This window comes from Arachis hypogaea, chromosome 17 (genome assembly GCF_003086295.3).
Source record: "Arachis hypogaea cultivar Tifrunner chromosome 17, arahy.Tifrunner.gnm2.J5K5, whole genome shotgun sequence".
Classification (NCBI taxonomy): domain Eukaryota; kingdom Viridiplantae; phylum Streptophyta; class Magnoliopsida; order Fabales; family Fabaceae; genus Arachis; species Arachis hypogaea.
In genome coordinates, this window is record NC_092052.1 from 125,472,017 (window position 1) to 125,492,229 (window position 20,213).

The window sequence follows — 20,213 nt, forward strand, 5'->3', positions numbered from 1 at the left end:
TCTTGTTTTGCCCTTCAGAGACAGAAACAATTACGAACTACAAGAGGCTATTGCGCTGCTTTGAGTTGATGTCTAGGCTGAGCATCAATTTTGATAAGTCAAATTTGATCCCAGTCAATTGTAAGCAGGAGTGGGTGGAGCAGGTGTGTGGTCTTCTGGGGTGTAAAAAAGCGGCACTACCTATTAGATACCTCGGTATCTCTCTAGGAGCGAATCCTCGATTGGTGAAGACGTAAAAGTCGATCATAGACAAGGTGGAAGAGAAGCTCAGCTTGTGAAAAGCAAAGGTTTTAAACAAATCAGGTAAGCTTGTTCTCATCAAATCGGTCTTGAATAGCTTACCGATTTATTACCTTAGCCTGTACAAGATGCCGAAGGCGGTTACTAACAAGCTAATTGCACTTCAGAGAAGTTTTTTGTGGTGCAAGGAGGATGGCACCTGTGGTATGCCCCTAGTGAAGTGGGAAGTGGTTCAGGCTCCAAAAAAGGTTGGAGGATTGGGGGTGGGAGATGCAGTACTAAGAAACACAGCGCTGTTATTCAAATGGTGGTGGCGTTTCTCAAAGGAGGAGTGCCCGCTGTGGAAGAAAGTTGTGTGTTCGTGTAATAATCTGATTCCTAATGTTATGCTATCTAGTCAGACTCTCCCTGTGAGGGGGGGGCCATGGAAAGACATATGTCAGTTGAATAAAGCAGAACAACAGGTAAAAGAAAAACTTATTAGTGGCCTGGCGATGGAAGTAGGGAATGGAAGAAGGACGCAGTTTTGGGAAGATAATTAGGTGCAAGGTGGTCCTTTGAAAGCCAGCTTTCCAAGGCTCTTCTCTATTTCAAACCAACAAGGATCAGTGATTAGGAACTGTGGATTCTGGGATGGGATAGAGTGGATTTGGAATTTTCATTGGAGGAGAGAGTTGTTCCAATGGGAGTTGGAATTGGTTCATCAACTTCATGAGAGGTTAAGGCAAGTGAAACTATCAACTGCTAGAGAGGATAATATTGTGTGGAAATATGATAATAAAGGTATTTTTTCTACTAACTCATTCCTGCAGGTGTTGTAATCGGAGACTATCTTGGAAGAGATTACAAGCTACAGTTTCACTAGATCAATTTGGGGAGGGTTGGTACCTTCGAGAATTGAGCTTTTTGGCTAGTTCGTTCTGATTAGCAGGGTGTGGTGCGCTTGGCTCATACGATTAGATAGACCGTGGGTGGTCCCAGGAACAATGAAAGGACCGTATGAGAGTTGGCTTGGCATACATAAAAGAAAGAAAGAGGAGCGATTGTTATTGGTTGGTTTTTTTGCAGTGATTTAGAACATCTAGATGGAGAGAAATGACAGAATCTTCAACAGAAGAGAAGCAAGTGTTGAGGACATACAGGGACGGGCATTTTTGAGCTACAAGGAGTGGTCTGGTATTGATCCTTTTGGTTGTTGATGGCTATGCTGGAGATGACCGGGGTCCCTCCATTTGGATTTTTTTTTGTTTTATTTTATTTTTTCTTGCTGCTCCACTACAATGTGTTGAGCTTTCTTTGTTTCAAAAAAAAAAAAATCAACATACCTCATGCCTATTCGTTTAACCTTGCTTATGCTTAGTGCTTGATGATGATAAAATATTGGATAAAATTGTCAATTTTTATCTATTCTCTGCAATATTGGGTTTTAAATGTAATAATTTTTTTTATGATATAGATTTTCAATTTAGTTTTCTGATTAGCCGAAAAAGAGATTAGCAAAAGTGCAAAAAATTGTTCGAACAGCATAGCCGAAAAAAACATTCCACCAAATGTAGCTAATGAGATTTACGCTAGTTTAGAAGGGAATGATAAGCAGCATGTTGGCATATGTCTGAAGAAGGGTGATACAGTACAGGATTCAAATTTAGAGGATGAGAATAGGGACGGATGTATGTATATAATTGTGGGAGCAATCACCCTCACTACAATTTGAAAATTTTTTTAGTAGTATATGATAATAATATTTATTTGCCCCCACTAAATTATTGAATTTGACCCCACAATAATTTTTTATTCAATTTTTGGTACTTCATAGTCAATTTAAAAATTTCATATTAGATGTCATTAGAATGATCAATTCTCAATTTAAATGAAATTTGTGTTTTTTCTTAGAAATCGACTCAAAAGAGTATTCTTTATATTTTTTTTATATTAGTTTTAATTTTTTTCTATAACAATTGCATTAATTGAAAGAACTTTTTCAACTATGAATATCAATAAGAATTAGCTTATAATTATATGAGAAGTAAATTTCTAAATAAGTATTTACTTATATATATATGTAAGAATAATACTACACATCCAAGTCTTTTTATGAACTAAGTATAACCAAGTTAAACAATAATACTTGAAATAATGTTAGTGATAACTGATTTTTGTTATCTTAGAATAACTTAGGCGGACTTGGTTAACACAAGAACATGAATATGTAGCATTATCCTATATAAAAAGAGATATTTCGATTGTATTGTTAAGAAAAAGATTACTTAATTTTTTTAAAATATGAAACCTAAATAATAAAATTCTAAATTATATGTTATTATTTAAATTACTATTTTAGTATTTTAATTTATAAATTAGATATTTTAAAAACTAACCATGTTATATGTACATAGAAAATAACCACCTGTATATATATATTGAAATAAAAAATATACATTAAAAATAAATTAAACAATACATATATTTATATACAAACACATAATGATTAATGAATAATTTGATAATTAATTTTTATGTGCACATAATATTTTTATTATAAAAATTATTATATATATTGCCCCCACTATTAAAATTTTCTGGATCTGTCACTGGATGAGAATACAGTGGTGGAGGAAATTGGGTTGGAGGATGAAAGAGCTATAAGAACTTAGAAGCTATTTGCCTGCTTCCTTCATCTTTCCTTGGACGAAAGAATACCCCAGAGCTACTGCTTCAACAATCAACTGAGCTCAGGAAGTCAGGTTAGATATCCTCGGGTTCCTTCTCTCTCTTGAAAGTGAAAGCCCTTAGATAGCTTAGAGATTTGATTGGGAAGGCCAGGTGGTAGAACCTGTTTGTTACAAAGATACCTCCGTCTATCCTAATCGTGTTTTCAAGCGTTCTCCTAGGTGAATAAAATTTCACAGCGGAAGAAGTTGGGACTACCTCAAATGGTGCCTATCCCGAAAAAAATGGGATGAAATAGAAAGAACGCGAAGCTTTTTCGGATCCAAACTTCTTTATTCTTTCTAAGTATTCTTCTTGCATAGAATAACGCAACTGTTGTTGCAAAAACCGGCTAAGCCGGAAAGAAAGAGTTAGATCCTCTTTGAGATGTGATTTTGGGAAACTAAAGGAAATGGAGGTTTTTTAGATTCGGCCGGGCTGTCAAACGGGCTAGCCCGTTTAAGTCCGCTTTATTCACGGGCCAAAATTTTCTAGCCCGAACTGTTTATGGTCAGCTCGATGGGTTAAACGGGCCAGCCCATTTATCATTTTATTTTATTTTTTGAAAAATATTTTGACAAAAATACCACTTTTAGGTCAAAAACTATTAAAAAATAAATTTTTTTTAGTTGTTGGGTCAAATTTCGGGTCGGATAGGGAGAAATATTAGTTAAAAGTGCTATTTTTTTAAAAAAATGTAAAAAAAAATTAAACGGGCCACCCGTTTAACCCGTCATTTTTTTCGGGTTAATCGGGCTCAGCCCGTTTAACCCGAAATTTAAACGGGCTTAATTTTAGAGGCAAAGCCCGCCTATTTGAACGGGTAAACGGGATGACCCGATGGGTTTAGCCCATTTTGACGGCCCTAGATTCGGGGGACTCAGAGCAGGATGTAGACCATGAAACTAATCAAGATGAGTACAGAAAAAGTTGGGATAAAGATATAGCTGAAAATAGGGCTGCTTGAGATCTGGCGGTCGAATCAGGAGTTGTTTTATATGACGAGGATGAAGACATTATGGCTATTCTTCAAGTTCAAAATGAAATATTGGCACAAAAAAGAAGGCAAGCAAAATAAAAAGAGAAAGCAAGAAAGAGTCGCCCAAAAATCGGAATAAAGTGTGTAATAAAATTTTTAAATGATTTTAGTTCGTGGAATATGAGGGGTTTATGGGGTGTTGGAAAGTGGAAAATGGTAAAAAAAATTTAAGCGTAAAAATAATGTGAATATGTTAGTATTGATAGAGACAAAGAAGGAGGTGATTACTAAGTTTGATGTAGTGCAATTTTGGGATAATGATGCGGTAGGTTTGGAATTTGTGGGATCGGTAGGTGCTTCTGGAGGTTTATTAATAATGTGGGATGATATGATGTTTAGGTTAAGTAATTGTTACAAAGAAGAGAGATAGTTGTGTATAACAGGGAAATTGACAAACAATAATTTTCATTTCTGCGATTTGCTTGGTGTATGATGCTTATATAAGGGAAGAGAAACTTGCTGTATGGAAAGAGTTGAATTTTTTTATCGGGAATATGTCAAGTTCCTCTTTGTTACATGGGTGTCTTCAATGAGGTTGTGCAGTAGGAAGAAAGGAAAGGCGCTAGTGTGTTAAGAGCAATATAGAACTGGTGGATATAGAGCTGAATGATCATAGGAGTCAATCGTGCAGTCGAATTGATAGAATGTTGGTGAGTTTGATTTTATTGTTATCATTTGGAACACTTGGGTGAAAAGAAATAACAGAATCTTCAGGAATCAAGAAACAGGTGTTGCAGGAATAGTCAACAGGTCGATTAGAAGTTACAAATAGTGGAGTAATTTTTAATTTTTTGAGTTGTTGATGGCTTTTGTCGAAGATGATTAAGAGTTAGTTTATTTTATCTGTTTAATACTTTTTCGTTGATGTTCTACCTTATTGTGTTGAACCTTTTGTTTCAAAAAGAAAAAAGTTTTCTAATTGATTTTTTGATATGCTAAGAGTGTGCAATGAGAGTTCAAATACACACTTAGTATTGTGTATTTAGGGTTCAAATATCTGCACATAAAGTATAAAAATTTAACTGTCTTGAGTATATGCTTTTACAACTTTTAGAATTATTATAAATTCTACATTGTAAACTATGTTGTGGACACTAATACCAATCTTGTGTCTCATAATTTTTTTCTATTTTTTCTAAGTCTCTATCTAAGTATCGTAATAGAAAAGACTACTTAATTTGCTTGCTCCTATATTTTTTGCATTTGATTGTTTTAATGACTAAAGATGAGATAATAAATATACAAGTAAATTTGACAATTGTATAATACAAAAGACTACTTAAAATATTTTATTTTATCAATTATATAGACAAAATATATATTTTTTTAATCTTCTTGTTAGCATAGTTGATTTTAGGTAGTTTCTTAGGCAAATTATGGTAGATTTAGACAAAAATAAATTAATATTAATCACTTTGTATGTCAAACCACATAAATTTATAATGAAAAATGTAACATAATTTTTTAAAGTAATTTTTTGTAGTGAAATAAAAGACATTTAAAAAAAAACAAGAGAAAATAAATCTATCGTTATTGAGGAATTGATAATTACAAAATTGTTTATTCAAATATTTTTATTTGATTAATTTATTATAGTATAAATATTTTAATATTAACTGTACAATATTTTGTGAAAGATAAAAATAGAAAATATTAAATAAATAATTAGAATGTGAAAGTAAAAAATGTATTGAATAAAAAAATTTAATTTAAAATGATATGTTACTGAACTAAATAAAAATATTGAATTATTTTTAGAGATCTTTAGTTGAAATTTTTTCAACTAAAATTCTTAAAAAAACTAATTTTTTTTTTCTTGAGTGTGGGAAAAGAGTTGCATATTCTGATGCAAGAGTCACGCATTTTATTTGTGGGTTTAAGAACTATATATGAGATAGTAAATTTAGAAATGTTACAGAAAAATAACATTTGTGTATAAAGATTAAAGAGGTAAAATTCGTTCTGTTTTTTGCATGGTTGTGAAAATCGGACCGGACCGGCCAGTTTAACCGGAAAAACTGGGAATCGGTCACCTTACCGGTCCGGATAACGCTAATAACCGCCTGGCAAAAAATCGGTCGAACCGGCGGTTAACCGGCGAACCGGAAGAACCGTCCGGTATTTTAGCGGTTCAATAGTTTGCAAATTCATATGCCAAACAACGTCGTTTTGGCATTTAAAAAAAAAAAGAAAAAAGAATAACGTTCGTGAAATGTATCCCTAACCCTAATCTGATACTCCCCCCCCTTTCTTCCCCTTTCTTCCCCAGTTCCCTTTCTTCCCCAGATTCAGCGCCAGCGTCCATAGCCACCGGCCACCCACAGTGCGCCAGCGTCCATAGCCACCCACAGCCATCAAGGCCACCAAGGCCACCATAGCCGAGCCCGCGACCACCACTGGCCGAGCCCGCCTCCTCGTCGCCACCCACAACCATCGAGAGCAACAGCTACCACCACCGGCCGAGCCCGCCTCCTCGTCGCCACCCACAACCATCGACAGCAGCCGACGACCACCGGCCGAGCTCGCCTCCTTCCGAATTAGGTAAGACTCTGTTTTTTCACCTATGCTTCTTGAGTTTGATTTTCTGAGGTTCTGATCTTGTTCTGTGCTCGCCTGTTCTATGCTTGATTTTGGATTTTGATTTTCTGAGCCCCCCTTGATTTTCAGGATTGATGTTTTTTATTTTGAATATGTTTTGCATTGCTGCTTCTGTTAGCTCGCTGCTTCATGAATCATGATGAATATTTTTTGCTGCTTCTGGTAGCTGCTTCTGTTTTGCTGCTTCTGTTACCTGCTTCTATTTTGCATTGCTGCTTGTGTTACCTGCTTCTGTTTGCTGCTTCATTATTTTCATCATTGCTGTTATTGACTTTGAATATGTTTTGTTGTTTCTGTTTGTTGCTTCATGATGAATATTTTGATTATTTTCATGGTTGTCTGAAGTTTTCTGGTCTTTGGTTTTCTGATTGTTATAGATGGAACAATCACAAAGTAACCCACAACCACAAGATTCTCAAACTGGTTCATCCAGAGGTAAATCTGATCCAGCTTGGCAGTATTTTACAGTGAAGTATGACAAAAATAACAAGGCTCAATATACATGTATTTTCTGCTTGAATACTTACAATGGAAGGGGGATATATAGAATGAAATATCATCTTGCAAAGATCCCTGGACAAATTAAAGTTTGTAACAAAGTAACTGAAGATGTTGAACTTCAATTCAAAAGGTTTTTGGAGGAAAACAAAAAAAATAGGGCAGAAAAAAGAAAATATACAGCTGATTGTTATGATGTGGAAAGTGAAACACAAGCGGAAGAAGAGGGTGAAGCACCTAATCCTGTACAACCTCCGGCTCCTGCAACAATGGGAGACAAAGGAAAGAGAAGAGCGATTGCTGCTACTCCAATTGGAAGTTATTTTAAGGAAAGGACTACGCCAGGCTCTCAACCAGCTTTGAAAAGTGTCTTGGCCAGTAAACAAGTTAAACACAATGTTAAGTTGGGGCTTGCAAGATGGATCATTGATGCACGGATTCCATTCAATGCAATTCAATCGCCTTACTTTCAACCTGCCTTGGACGGCGTTGCTGCAATTGGACCTGGTTTCAAGGGACCGTCGTATGATGAAATGAGAGTTCATTTGCTGGCCGATCTTAAGAAGGAGTGTCAGTTGCTTGTTGAAGGTTATAGAAGCTCGTGGAAAAGGACTGGTTGTACACTGATGGCAGATGGCTGGACTGATCAAAGGCAGCGTACGTTAATTAATTTTCTAGTTTATTGTCCTGCTGGTATGTCATTTGTTAAGTCTGTTGATGCTTCTGATATGATAAAAACTGCCGATACCTTGTTTAAATTGTTTGCTGAGGTTATTGAGTGGGTTGGGTCTAGTAACATTGTGCATGTGGTTACTGATAATGCTGCGAATTATGTATCTTCTGGAAAACTCATTCATGAAAAGTATCCAAATATTTTTTGGTCTCCTTGTGCTGCTCATTGCATCAATCTTATCTTGAAAGACATAGCAAGTCTTCCTCACATAGCTGACCTTGCCTCTCGTGCTTCAAAAGTGACTGTCTTTGTTTACAATCATATGATTTTCTTGTCATGGCTTAGAAAAAGAAAAGATTGGAAAGAAATTGTTCGACCAGGAGTAACACGTTTTGCTACTGTTTTCATTACTTTGAAAAGTATGTATGATCATAAACAAGACTTGCAAGCATTGGTGATTGACAAATATTTCACTTCTCATAAATTATCCAAGAGTGTCAATGGGAAGATGGTTAGTTCAATTATCTTGGATAGTAAGTTTTGGGAGGATTGTTTTACTACTGTTATGCTTGTTGGTCCTCTAATTAAGTTATTGAGGCTTGTTGATGCTGATGAGAAACCTTCTCTGGGTATCGTGTATGCGGGCATGCAAAGAGCCAAAATTAATATCAAGACAATGTTTAGAAATAGGAAATCTGCATACACACCTTATACAAGTATCTTGAAAATGCGGTGGGATAAGCATTTGAAGCGTGACCTCCATGCAGCAGCATACTTTTTGAATCCAGATTACTTCTATAGTGAGGGGTTTGTTGAGAAGGCAAATATCTTGAGGTCTTTGCTTGATTTATTTGATATTGAAACTCTTTGCGATGACTCGGTTGCCGCAATGCAAGAGATACAGTTGTATCGAGATCGAAAAGGAAGTTTTGGAAGGGAAAGTGCATTGAAAGCAATTAAGAGACTTGAACCTGGTAAGCATTTATATTTCTATGTTTAATTTACTTTGAATGTTTTTTAAATATTGAATGAGAATTGATGGTTGAATTACATATTCTGGTAGGTGAATTGTGGAGGCTACATGGTGGGAGTGCTCCTAACTTGCAAAAAATGGTAATTCGTCTTCTTCATCAAACATCTTCATCATCCGGCTGCGAGAGGAACTGGAGCCTCTTTGAACAAATCCATTCAAAGAGGAGGAACCGATTAGAGCATCAAAGGCTAAGTGACATTGTTTATGTCACTTATAATCTACGCCTTCAATCTAGAATGCATCGCAAGAAGAAGAATTATGATCCAATTGACATTCAAAGCATTGACACAGTAGATTTTTGGGTAATGCCGGATGAAGGTGATCCTGAATTCACTAATGGAGATATCGAAGGCATTGAAAATTTAATTTATACGGATAATGCTATGCCTTCATATCCTACAGGTGATTGAAATAGCAAAACTTGTTTCATTTCCTCTCAATATCTGATGTAAAGTTGTAACTTTAATTTTTTCTTGGTTTTCTATTTTATTTTATTAGATGGAGGAGATGTGGAACTTGATGTGGATTTCCCTAATGTTGCTGATTCTTCAAATACAGCTTCTTTTGGTGGTACTTCTGATGATGGTGGCTTTGGATTACCTGTTTATGATGGAGATGTTGGAACACTTAATGATAATTATGATTTTTGATGAGTTGCACCTTTGATTAGTTGAAAACTTGCTAGTAATTGTATCTTTTGAATGTAGAACATTATGGGTTTGTCATTATGTACTTTTATTTTTTGTTTACTTATAAACTTTGATGTCTGAAGTTGTTTGTGAACCTCTAATATTAAGTAATGGATAATTTATTATGTGAAATATTAAATTTTATTAAGTTAGAGATCATTGAATTTATATACTTAAAGATTATTTTAAGTTTTTTAATAATTTTATTTAATATTTAATTAAACCGATTGAACCCCGGTCGAACCAGTAAACCATTGAACTAGTGACCTCACCGGTTTATTGACCGGTCTGGTTCTCGCAACCTTGGTTTTTTGACAGAAAACTTTAAAAGACCTTATGTATATACATCTCACCTTGCTTATACTTATGACTTATCGTTGAGAAAATGAATGTTCAAGAATTATTTTATACATTAAAAAAAAAACTTTACCATTTTATATAATTTAAATAGAAAAATATATTTTTTTATTTAATAACTCTAATACTATATTTAACTTTGAAAAATATTAGAGGATCATTATAATTTATTATTTTTGGCTATTACTTTTAGCCAATAACTCAATTTTTTTTACTTTAGTAATCCAACAATATATTTTAACTTATATTTTTAAACATTGATGGTTAACTAATAGTAAAAACTAATAAATTTTAATAATTTTTTATTTTTTTATTAACTTTTTAAAATAATTTTTTTATTCTTTAAAAAAAGGGTTAACCACAAAAAATATTTCCGAATTATTCAAACGCTGAAAATAATGACCTCCACTTTTCTTATCAACAAAAATATTGAATAATTTAAAAACGTGCACGAAATGCACCACCATCAAATGATGCGTTCTCTATAAATGGAAGTGTCTGAACTCTGAAGTGACAAACAGAAAAACTTATGTGGCAAACGAAGATGCCTACCTGGACCATTCCCGAATTTCCCAATTCATTAACCTTAATTCCAATTTCAAATCAGAACGTGATGCATTTGAAGAGAGGTTTAACCATGGATGGAGATGGAATGAAGCGAAGGTTTGCATCAATGGCAGAAAAATGCAACGATAGGTGCGAAGAGTATGCTTCGAAGCGGTATGATGGTACATGTCTCTGCTCTGTTGCTGTTATTGCTCTGAAATCGAAGACAAATACTAATCCAGGGAGGTGATTCTTTCGGTGCCTACTATAAAAGGTAATCATGACTTAGTTTTTTCTCTCTAATGGGTATTCGTTGTTGTTCCTATTTTAATATTTTTTCGTACCTTTTGATTTATCACTGTCCTTCATCACTTTTTTGTTTGTGTTATTAGCAGAATAAAAACCAGAATTGTAAATATTTTCAATTGATTGATGGATTGGAAGAGCAATATATGGTTGAAGAGGAGGAATGTTCTTGGAACAACAAATTCATGCTCTCTTCACGTAGAAAACTAAAAAAGAAGAGTATCAGAAAGCTGTCTGAATCAATGGAGTATAAAGACATAGTCCCCATGGTACTACATGTTTTTACTAAAGAATTGAAAAAGAAATTGAAGAGGATTGAAATTCTTCTAATCATGATGTGCATTGGAGTTGTAGTTGGTATTTTTATCAATTTCATTGCTCTGTTTAAGAACTAATTTGTACTAATGCTAAATAGTGAATGAAGAATAAATATCAATTATTAGAGTGTATTTTGATAACTGTGGATGTATCAAATTCGGTTGAAACATTGAATGACAACTCTTGTATTGTGTTACCTGATGTGTATTAAAAATGTACTATTTATTAGAGTGTAGTTTGATGAGAACCTAATGTGTGTTGTGTTTTTCAGAGTGTAGTATAAACTTTGTAATTAACATTTAAATATAGTGTAGGTTACATTGATCATATAACAAGTTACATGACAGTTATTAGTAATTCCCAAAAAGTAAATTAACATTCCTTGTAATTCAAACATAACCTATGATCAAGTGACACTATCTAAATGATATACCCTAAATAAGTAATGTACCATAATAAGTACTAAACAGAGTCAAACACAACATAGTCCAATAACTTCCAAAACAACTTAAACAATTTATCTAAAAAATTCATTAACATAAAAAAAAAAATGCTAAAACAGTTCCACAATATCAAAAGGCTCATTAACACCTTGTCAATGTTGCTCACAGTATCCCTCAGAATATTGCATTCTACTTTTTTAATTTCTCTCTAACCTACCCATATGGTGCATCAAGAATATTATGAGTGTTGACATCTGAAATTTCAAGCAAAAAAAGACACATTTTAATACTAACAGAATTTTAATTAACTATTAAAATTATTCTTCTAAAATAGAAAAAAAAATGAAACTAACTAAACCCTAACCAATGCAATGCATCAAACAACTCATATAGCAAAAAGCAAAATTTTAACGAACAAAAATCAACATTATCATATACTTAGTTGCGATTTTTTTCATCAAAGACCATATAACAACAATAATATGAACTACACAAAGTTTCTAAATCCTAATGGAGAAGATAATATGTGTACCTTGTCAGATAAACAACTACCAAGATACGACAATGCCTCTTTAAACCATCGATGCAGTGACGGTGGATAGATGATGATCTTTGATGGTGACTCGATAAGAAGGAGAAGATAGAGAGACAACAATGATTACAGTATTAACTCTTTTATTCCTTTTGACCCTCTTTTATAGTGTTAGAATGTTTTAACTTCTCAATATATTATTGGAAATTAGATTATTAATTGAAGATTAGAGTTAATGAATTGGAGAATTTGAAAATGGGTCCAACTAGGCATATTTGTTTGTCATATAAACTTTTCTGTTTGTCAGCTCAGACACTTTTTGTTAATACTAATAGAGAATGAGAATACATCATTTGATGGCATTTTGTGTACATTTTTAAATTATTTAAGATTATTTTTGTCAATAATAAAAATGAAAGTCATTATTATAAGCGTTTGAATAGTTTGGGAGGGATTTGAATCTTTTAAATTTTGAATTTTATTTTAGAGAATAAGGTGTGATCTCTCACCATTTATTTCATAGGTGAGACTAAGAATAAATATGAGAGAGAAACCATTCAAGAATAGAAGATGACACTTTATCCTTTAAATTACAAATTTAAAATTTAGAGAATCTAAATCCATTTGAGAGTATATTTGGAGAAATAAATCTTCTCAATTTTTTTTACAAAAATTATATTTGTACACCAAAATTAGCCACTAAAATTAACCATATATAAATATATGTGTGGTTTAATTATTTTCAATGTTATTTGTATTCCAACATGTATTTTATACTGGTAGCCAACTTTAGTGACTGATTTTAGTGTATATGTAGCATTACTTGTTTTTTAATAATTAATGGACTAAAGTGCGATATCTCACTATTAATTTTATAAATGAGATAAAAAATAAATATGAAAGAGATGATAATAAAAAATTAGAAATTACACTTTACACTCTCAATCTTTTTTAATAATGTATGATCCATTCGAATATTTGGTAGTTAACCCTATTTTTTTCCAATAGCCAATCCAAAAGTGACCTTTCCCTTCCCTTCCCTTAGTTTTATGTTTTCAAAACAATTTCAAGTCCCGGGATTGAGTGAAGAATTGCTATACTAATTGTGAAAAGCTCAGCAATCCAAGCATGGATAAGAAGAAGAAGCTGAAGCATATCGGGAACAAAGCAAAGGAGGAATCCACCATGGAGAAGAAGAAGAATCACAAGAGCAAGAACATTCACGAGATCCTCCCTGTTGAGCTTATTCACAGAATCCTACTGCAGGTGCCGATCAGACATCTCGCTCGCCTCAGGTGCGTTTCCAAGCTGTGGTGCTCTCTAATTTCTGATCCTGACTTTGCGGAGTTTCATTTTCACCACTCTCCCGCTGCCACCAACGCATGCTTCTTCATGAAAAACGACACTATGGCTTACTTCGTTTACTTAGACTGCATCCCAAAAAGAGATGTGTCCGCCTTTCAAAAAGAAACCACCTTCTGATTTTGCTGTCTTGGGATCCTGCAGAGGTTTTATTCTCTTGCATCGACACCCACATTTTCTTGTGGTATGGAACCCACTCACTGGATTCAGCAAAAGAATATCCTATTCTCATGGTGTTCATCGTCGTATGTTCTATGGCTTTAGGCTTCCCTATGGCTTTAGGCTTCCCTACAGTGCCCGCCTGTATGGATTTGGTTATGATGCATCCCGGGATGATTACTTAGTTGTTGTAGCTTGGATCGAGTGGGAAAGGCGAGATCACTTGGATTGCTTGTCCTTGAGAACCAATTCATGGATTAATCTTGATGTTGCACTTCCCGAATCCTTGCGTGTTTTTGAGTACCCGTCTTGTGGGTTGTTCTTGAATGGTGCTATTCATTGGGTGCCTTTCCCTGTTAAAGCTTACAGTGATGCTATTCTTATCTTTGATCTGAAGGAAAGGACCTTTTCAACCATATCTGCGCCGGAACACCTGCCATGCTCCTATCCAGGTCTCGCCCTACTAGGAGGCTGCCTAGCCTTATATTATTACAATAATGATAGCGATAAAACTGAGATATGGGTGATGAAAGAATATAAAGTGCATTCATCTTGGACTCTCTATCAGATTCCTTGTGGAAACTTCCGGCCTTTGTGCTTATCCAATAATGGTGATATTATTGGAGAACAATTTATTTTGGATAAAGAAGAAAAGAAAAAGTTTCTCATATATAATGTGGGAGGACAGCTGCTCCCACGTGTTAAATATCCTTGTTTTGTACATAACATCAGTGTAACCGATGCTATGTATACAGAGAGTCTCTTGACACTTCCAAGTGACATTAAGGATAACAAGAAGAAGAAAAGGAAAACGGTAGGTAACTATTCTCGTATGCTTTCTACCAAGCTATTCTCCTATGCATTATGCACCAAGCTATTTCTGTTAGTTTTCATTGCATTTTGACTCTTACCAGTTCTGTTTTTTTTGCAGAACATCAAGTTCACCATCAAGTTTAGCATCACCAAAGATCCAAACAAAGAAAGAAGATGAGGAGCCAACATACAACTGAACAACTTGGGGAGAACATTTGAGAAGTGCAAATGAAGTTTAGTCTCTTTTTAAATCCAGTATATCTTTTGAATCAAATCTAATAGTAATATTTCTTAGTTGGTTATGCAAAACTTTATAGGTTTTATTTTGCAGATTACATAATATACTTCTTTTAATCTTACCTTTATCGTGGTTGTTTTTAGAAGTTCACTAGCAAATGATGGCAAACCCAGAAACAGAAAATTACAGTATGAGAGTTGTTTTATTTTGAGTATATAAACTTGCTGCACCTTGTATGTCAAACCAGTAATCGACGGCATTTGGTGCCTCCAGAGGGGCTTACTTGAACATGTTTTGAAAGGATAAGTACTCTATAAATAGTTTCGCCTGCACTCTCTGTCTCTCTATTTGATATAAAGATGAAGTACCTTTTTCGGCATTTATTCATTTTGTTGTCTTATGTTACTTTAGCCTCAATTTTATCATTTCAAAATCTTATGAACCCAATCCAAAACTTTTTAAATATAGATTCTTTTATTGATAATACGTTTCTCGTACAGACTTAAGATGCAAAGTGTGGAGTTTCTTATAAAATCCCTGGTTGCCTCTTATTTATCAAGCAATATGTGCTTATTTCATTAATCTTGTATCTAATTTAGCTTTAAACTACTGGGAGTAAAATGAATAGTGAATAGCTTTTGAGGAGAAGCAGATTTAGCATCAATAATTTTAGCCATGAAAATCTTTCACACGCTATATTATTGTGTTGAACTGCCGATTACTATACATAAATGTACTTTTCTCATTGATTACTGCCTCCAGTTAACACCTAGATTTAGCAGCATGCACAAGGGATGCCATAAATATGAGAAAGAGAATTAGGAGCTAACATTCAATTGAGCAACTTAAACATGTGATTTTGCTGTAAATAAAATTAAGGGTTCGCAAGTTGAGTGGGAAGAAGCTTCAAGAAACTCAAGTTTTATTTTGTTTTGAATTATGATCTTCTTTCCAAATATGAAGGGAAAATAACTCAAGAACATCTGAAAATTGAAAATAGAGTTTAACATCTTGTTAATCCAATATATCTTGAGTTTAATCTGATAGTAATATTTCTTATATTATCTGTTTTATTTTTCCGTTTTTTCATCTTCTATATATGTTGAAAATTTTCGTTTGCTTTTTATGTTTTATCTGTGTAATTTTTTTTTCTTTTGCTGCATTATCATGATTCATGAGTTATCTATCATTAAGTTACTGGTTTTGTTTTCTTAGTACTAACCCGTCTGTTTAGATGATTATAAAGGGTTTACATAATTAATTGCCTTTTTATTCTATGTTGTGGTTGGTAGAAACAATGTAATAATTGATATATTTTCTAAACAGAATATCACATCTCCCTATGAGATTTGTGATGTGAACTGCACTTTAAAATAGTCAATTTGCATGTATTCTCTACAATATTCTTTCATTGATTTTTGAATGTATAAGTTGTAAATTTTTAATTCAGATTTCTATTTCAATTTTCTGGTTAATTTTCTATGTGCTAAAAGTGTGTAAGGAGAAATTTAGTATTGCCTTTTTAAAATTTTTCTGTACATAAATAAAGTTTAAAAATTTTTTACACATGAATTATAACTTCTAAAAAATAATATTTTTTATTTTTTAAATATTTTTATTTTTACTATTAAAATTTTTTTAAATATACTAAAAGATAAAAAATAATTTTTTAAATACTCATACAATTTCATAACAGATGTATTTACTAGAACTACTTAAACACACTTTAAAAAGATATGTTATAATATCATATTTTAAACATGATTTTAGAATATAAATAGAATAAAAAAAACAAAAATTAATCAACGTAATTTTAAAAAGATTAGAGACTAAATTTGTGTAACAAAAATGCTAATCAAATATAAAAAATAGTCACTAAATTAGTGATGATATATTTGTATATAAAATAAATACACGTGTTTTTTAACTTTTTTAATATTTATTTTATATTTTAATATGTATTATATTTAAATAATTAATTTAATAATTGATTTTTAGTATATACATACTTACTATTGTTTTACATTTTTGAAAAGCAATATATCTAATATAAAAATTTAAAAATGAGAAACTAATTTCTCCCTTTTATATCCTAAAAAACCAATTTTTTTTATTATTATCCATAAATTTACAAAATAACAATTTAGGGTTAATACCTTGAGTTTTATCTAATAATCCCGTGTTTTAAGTTTTAACCTAAATAGAAGAACAAAGCCAAAGAGGCGTCGAGCATAGAGAAGAAGCAGAAGAGCATTCACGACATCCTCCCTCATGACCTGATTCACACAATCTTAGTGCCGGCCAACCATCTCGTTCGCCTCAGGTGCGTTTCGAACCTCTGGTATTCTCTTATTTCCGATCCACACTTTGCGGAATTGCATTTTCAATATTCTCCTGCAGCCACCAACGCATTCATCTTCACAATAAACTACACTCAGGCTTACTTGGCACTATTTATTGACGAGTAGGGGTGTGCATGGGCCGGGTGAAACCGGGTTTAATGTGACCCAGACCCGGCCCGAAATATATACCGGGTCTATTTGTTAGACCCGAACCCGACCCTAGACCTGATAAAACCTATACATTTTCGGGCCACGATTATACCGGGTAAAAATCGGGTGAAAACCGGGCCGTTAACATTATATTACATTGATACCTTCTTGTAAGTTAGCATGTAAAAATATCCAAATTTCTAAGACTCCAACCATTATTTGACATGGTAAAATTTACTTAGAAAAATATAATAAGAAGTAACTCTTCTCTAAAATTAAAGTATAACCATAATCAATACTAATATTGCCTAATAACACCAAATATTTAAATCAATACAAATAACACAAAATTATGCATTAGTCTAAAGTCTTATGCATTTTAAACATAAAACATTAACTTATAGTCTTATATATAATGACTAATAACACAAAATATTAAGGTTTACAATACTTAAATTTCACATAATAATAGCCATCATCCATCACTAATAACACAAAATATTAATTGTGTATGATGACCGGGCCACCGGGCCGATTTCGGGTGACCCGAGCTATGACCCGGACCCGACCCGAAATAATGACCGGGTCTACTTTTGAGACCCATACCCGGTCCTAGACCCGATGAAATCACACCAAATTAGTCCCTAAAGTGTTCGGGACCGGGCCGGGTCTTCGGGTTGGGCCGGGCCATGCACACCCCTATTGACGACAATGATGCATCACGCATAAAAGTGGTGTATCCCCCTTTCAAGAATAAAAACTTAGTTTGTGATTTTAAGGTCCTGGGATCGTGCAGAGGCTATGTTCTCTTACATGGAAACCTACATTTTCTTGTGGTATGGAACCCACTGACTGGATCCAACAAAAGAATATCCTACTCTCATATTGTTTCTGGTTGTAAGCACAAGGGCGTTAGCCTTCCCAAGAAGTTCCATCTCTATGGATTTGGTTATGATGTTTCACAGGATGACTACTTAGTTGTTGTAGCTTGGCAGGATAAGGATGACCATTATCACTTTGATTGCTTTTCCTTGAGAACCAATTCATGGATTAATCTTGATGCTGCACTCCCCAAATCATTGGGTCTTATGGAGTGGCAACCTCATGGATTGCTCTTGAATGGTGCTATTCATTGGCTGCCTTTGTCTCAAAGCTTACAGGGATGCTATTCTTATCTTTGATCTGAAGGAGAGAACTTTCTCAATGATATCTGCCCCGGAACAACCTGTAATGAGTGCATGCTCCTATTCAAGGCTCGCCTTACTAGGAGGCTGCCTAGCCTTGTATTATCCCAATCATGATAGCTGTAACACTCACATATGGGTGATGAAAGAATATAAAGTGCATTCATCTTGGACTCTCTATCAGATTCCTTGTGTAAACTTCTGGCCTTTGTCCTTATCCAGGAATGGTGATATTATTGGAATAGGTTATATTTTCTCTCATAAAGTACGGTACTTCATATATAATGTCAGAGGAGACTTCCTCAAGCATATTAAAAATCTTCCTTGTCGGCTTCCCTTCCGTGAACCCGTTACTGTGTATACAGAGAGTCTCTTGCCACTCCCTACTGACGTTAAGGATAAGATAATCGGTATGTAACTATTCTCCTATGCTTTGCACCAAGCTATTCCTGTTAGTTTTCATTGCATTGTGACTAATGAATAAGTAATGAGTAATATGCATTATGCATCAAGTTCCAATCAAATGCCACTTTTGTCTATGGATGGTGAAATTGGAATTTATCAATACTTAGGAAATCATTGATCACACTGTCTTGCTTCCTAAAGCCTAGTCTTGTGGTGAGGGATTTTAACTTTTATTCTTTTTTCATGTGTAATGCAATGGTGATCTTTTCTGTAGGCCATCAGAATCAGAAAGATGTCAAACAAGGAAAGAGAATTAGAAGAGAATGACTGCATGACAAAGACACTTAATTCTGTTGTAAATAAAGTGTAGGATTGACAAATTGAGCTGGAAGAAGCTTCTAGAGAATTTTATTTTATTTTGGCTTTGCTTTAAATTATGATTTTCCTTCCAACTATGAATGTTAAAAACTGGAACATTTGAAAGTGCAAATATAGCTTCTTCTAGTTGAATCCAATCTGTTATATTAAATGCTTTATCTTTTTCAATATTTCTTTGGTTGCATTATCATGTCTACACAGAATATCACACATCAATATGAGATTTAACATGTAAACAAATTGTTAATTTGTCAATTCAGTTTGGTCTTAGTAGTAAGTATTTCAGTATTTTGTTTGTTGGGATTACAGTTAGGATCTTTGTGTTAGTCGCTTGAATTCTTAATTGTTCATAGAATATGTGCTCGTAGCTAGGACTTTCTATCATGGTAGGTTAATTGAACCACGTTAAGTTTTCTGTTTTCATCTTATATTTTGTTGTATTGGTAATGAAACGTTGTAGCATGTTGATATAGTTGCTATGGTGGTGTAAATTTTACATTTTTATGTATGACTTTCAACGTTATTTTGTTAGGTACTTCCTAGTTTTAGGATTAACTTTTAGATATATTTTTATTAAATGCAATTCTGAACTTTTAAGCTGGGGTGTGGACACTTAAAACAGTCTTGTGTCTCTTTGTTCTTCTTTGCCCTGTTTTTCGTAGATCTCTATAGAAGTATCATAGCAAAATGAAGACATAACTTGCTAGCTTCCGTCTTCTTTTAACCCGTTTCTGAATGTATAACAAAAGATGAAAGCTATTGCACTCTGAAATTAAAAGAAAAAAAAAGGAAATTTATGAGCAGATCTAGATACAAATAAATGTTTAAAACTGAAATGTTAAATATGCCTTTCTTAAGTAGGCATAATTTTATATTTGATTCTTCTTCAATTTTTTTCTTGGCCATTTAAGATTATATGGATCAACAGCATAGAGCTATCATTGTTATATCTAGTTTAAGGGCTCCATATTATGATGAAAAAGTCAAGCAAGTTATTCTGGTATTGAAGAGCTGGAGATGAGGTGATGAATGCTGAAATATTCGAGAAGAATAATATCTTGGACTATGCTGCTAAGTGCTTAACGTACACTTTATTGGCTTGTTTAATTTAACGTGCGTTTTATTTTCACCTTTCTTCTATAGAAAGCGACTAACAGAATTTTGGGGGTAAACATAAAGCACGGTCCCATTCATGTATTAA

General features: G+C 33.6%; 2 protein-coding genes and 1 long non-coding RNA gene across 3 annotated transcripts; all 3 read left to right on the plus strand.

Annotated features, from left to right (window-relative positions):
* The first annotated feature begins 368 nt into the window (after positions 1-368).
* LOC112763884 (uncharacterized) lies at positions 369-9,440 on the plus strand. Its single transcript, XM_025809433.2, has 4 exons — positions 369-704; positions 6,964-8,731; positions 8,821-9,192; positions 9,289-9,440. The coding sequence occupies exons 1-4, from the start codon at positions 369-371 to the stop codon at positions 9,438-9,440; spliced, it is 2,628 nt and encodes an 875-aa protein (XP_025665218.2).
* A 3,492-nt stretch (positions 9,441-12,932) lies between these two features.
* On the plus strand, positions 12,933-14,934 carry LOC112765608 (F-box protein CPR1-like). The gene is made up of 2 exons (XM_025811500.3): positions 12,933-14,316; positions 14,434-14,934. Exons 1-2 carry the CDS (start codon positions 13,429-13,431, stop codon positions 14,491-14,493), a joined length of 948 nt encoding a protein of 315 aa, XP_025667285.1. The 5' UTR covers positions 12,933-13,428; the 3' UTR covers positions 14,494-14,934.
* Positions 14,935-16,729: 1,795 nt separating this feature from the next.
* Positions 16,730-19,180, plus strand: LOC112766926 (uncharacterized). The gene is made up of 2 exons (XR_011875662.1): positions 16,730-18,639; positions 18,909-19,180. It is a non-coding gene; the product is annotated as an uncharacterized lncRNA (long non-coding RNA).
* Positions 19,181-20,213: the final 1,033 nt, after the last annotated feature.

Excerpts from the sequence above, each read along its gene's own strand:
- LOC112763884 (XM_025809433.2), top strand. The coding sequence starts at position 369 with ATGCCGAAGGCGGTTACTAACAAGCTAATTGCACTTCAGAGAAGTTTT. Across the intron at positions 705-6,963 it reads TGAATAAAGCAGAACAACAG|ATGGAACAATCACAAAGTAA; the intron begins GTAAAAGAAAAA and ends TGATTGTTATAG. Across the intron at positions 9,193-9,288 it reads TATGCCTTCATATCCTACAG|ATGGAGGAGATGTGGAACTT; the intron begins GTGATTGAAATA and ends TTATTTTATTAG.
- LOC112765608 (XM_025811500.3), top strand. The coding sequence starts at position 13,429 with ATGTGTCCGCCTTTCAAAAAGAAACCACCTTCTGATTTTGCTGTCTTG. Across the intron at positions 14,317-14,433 it reads AGAAGAAGAAAAGGAAAACG|AACATCAAGTTCACCATCAA; the intron begins GTAGGTAACTAT and ends TTTTTTTTGCAG.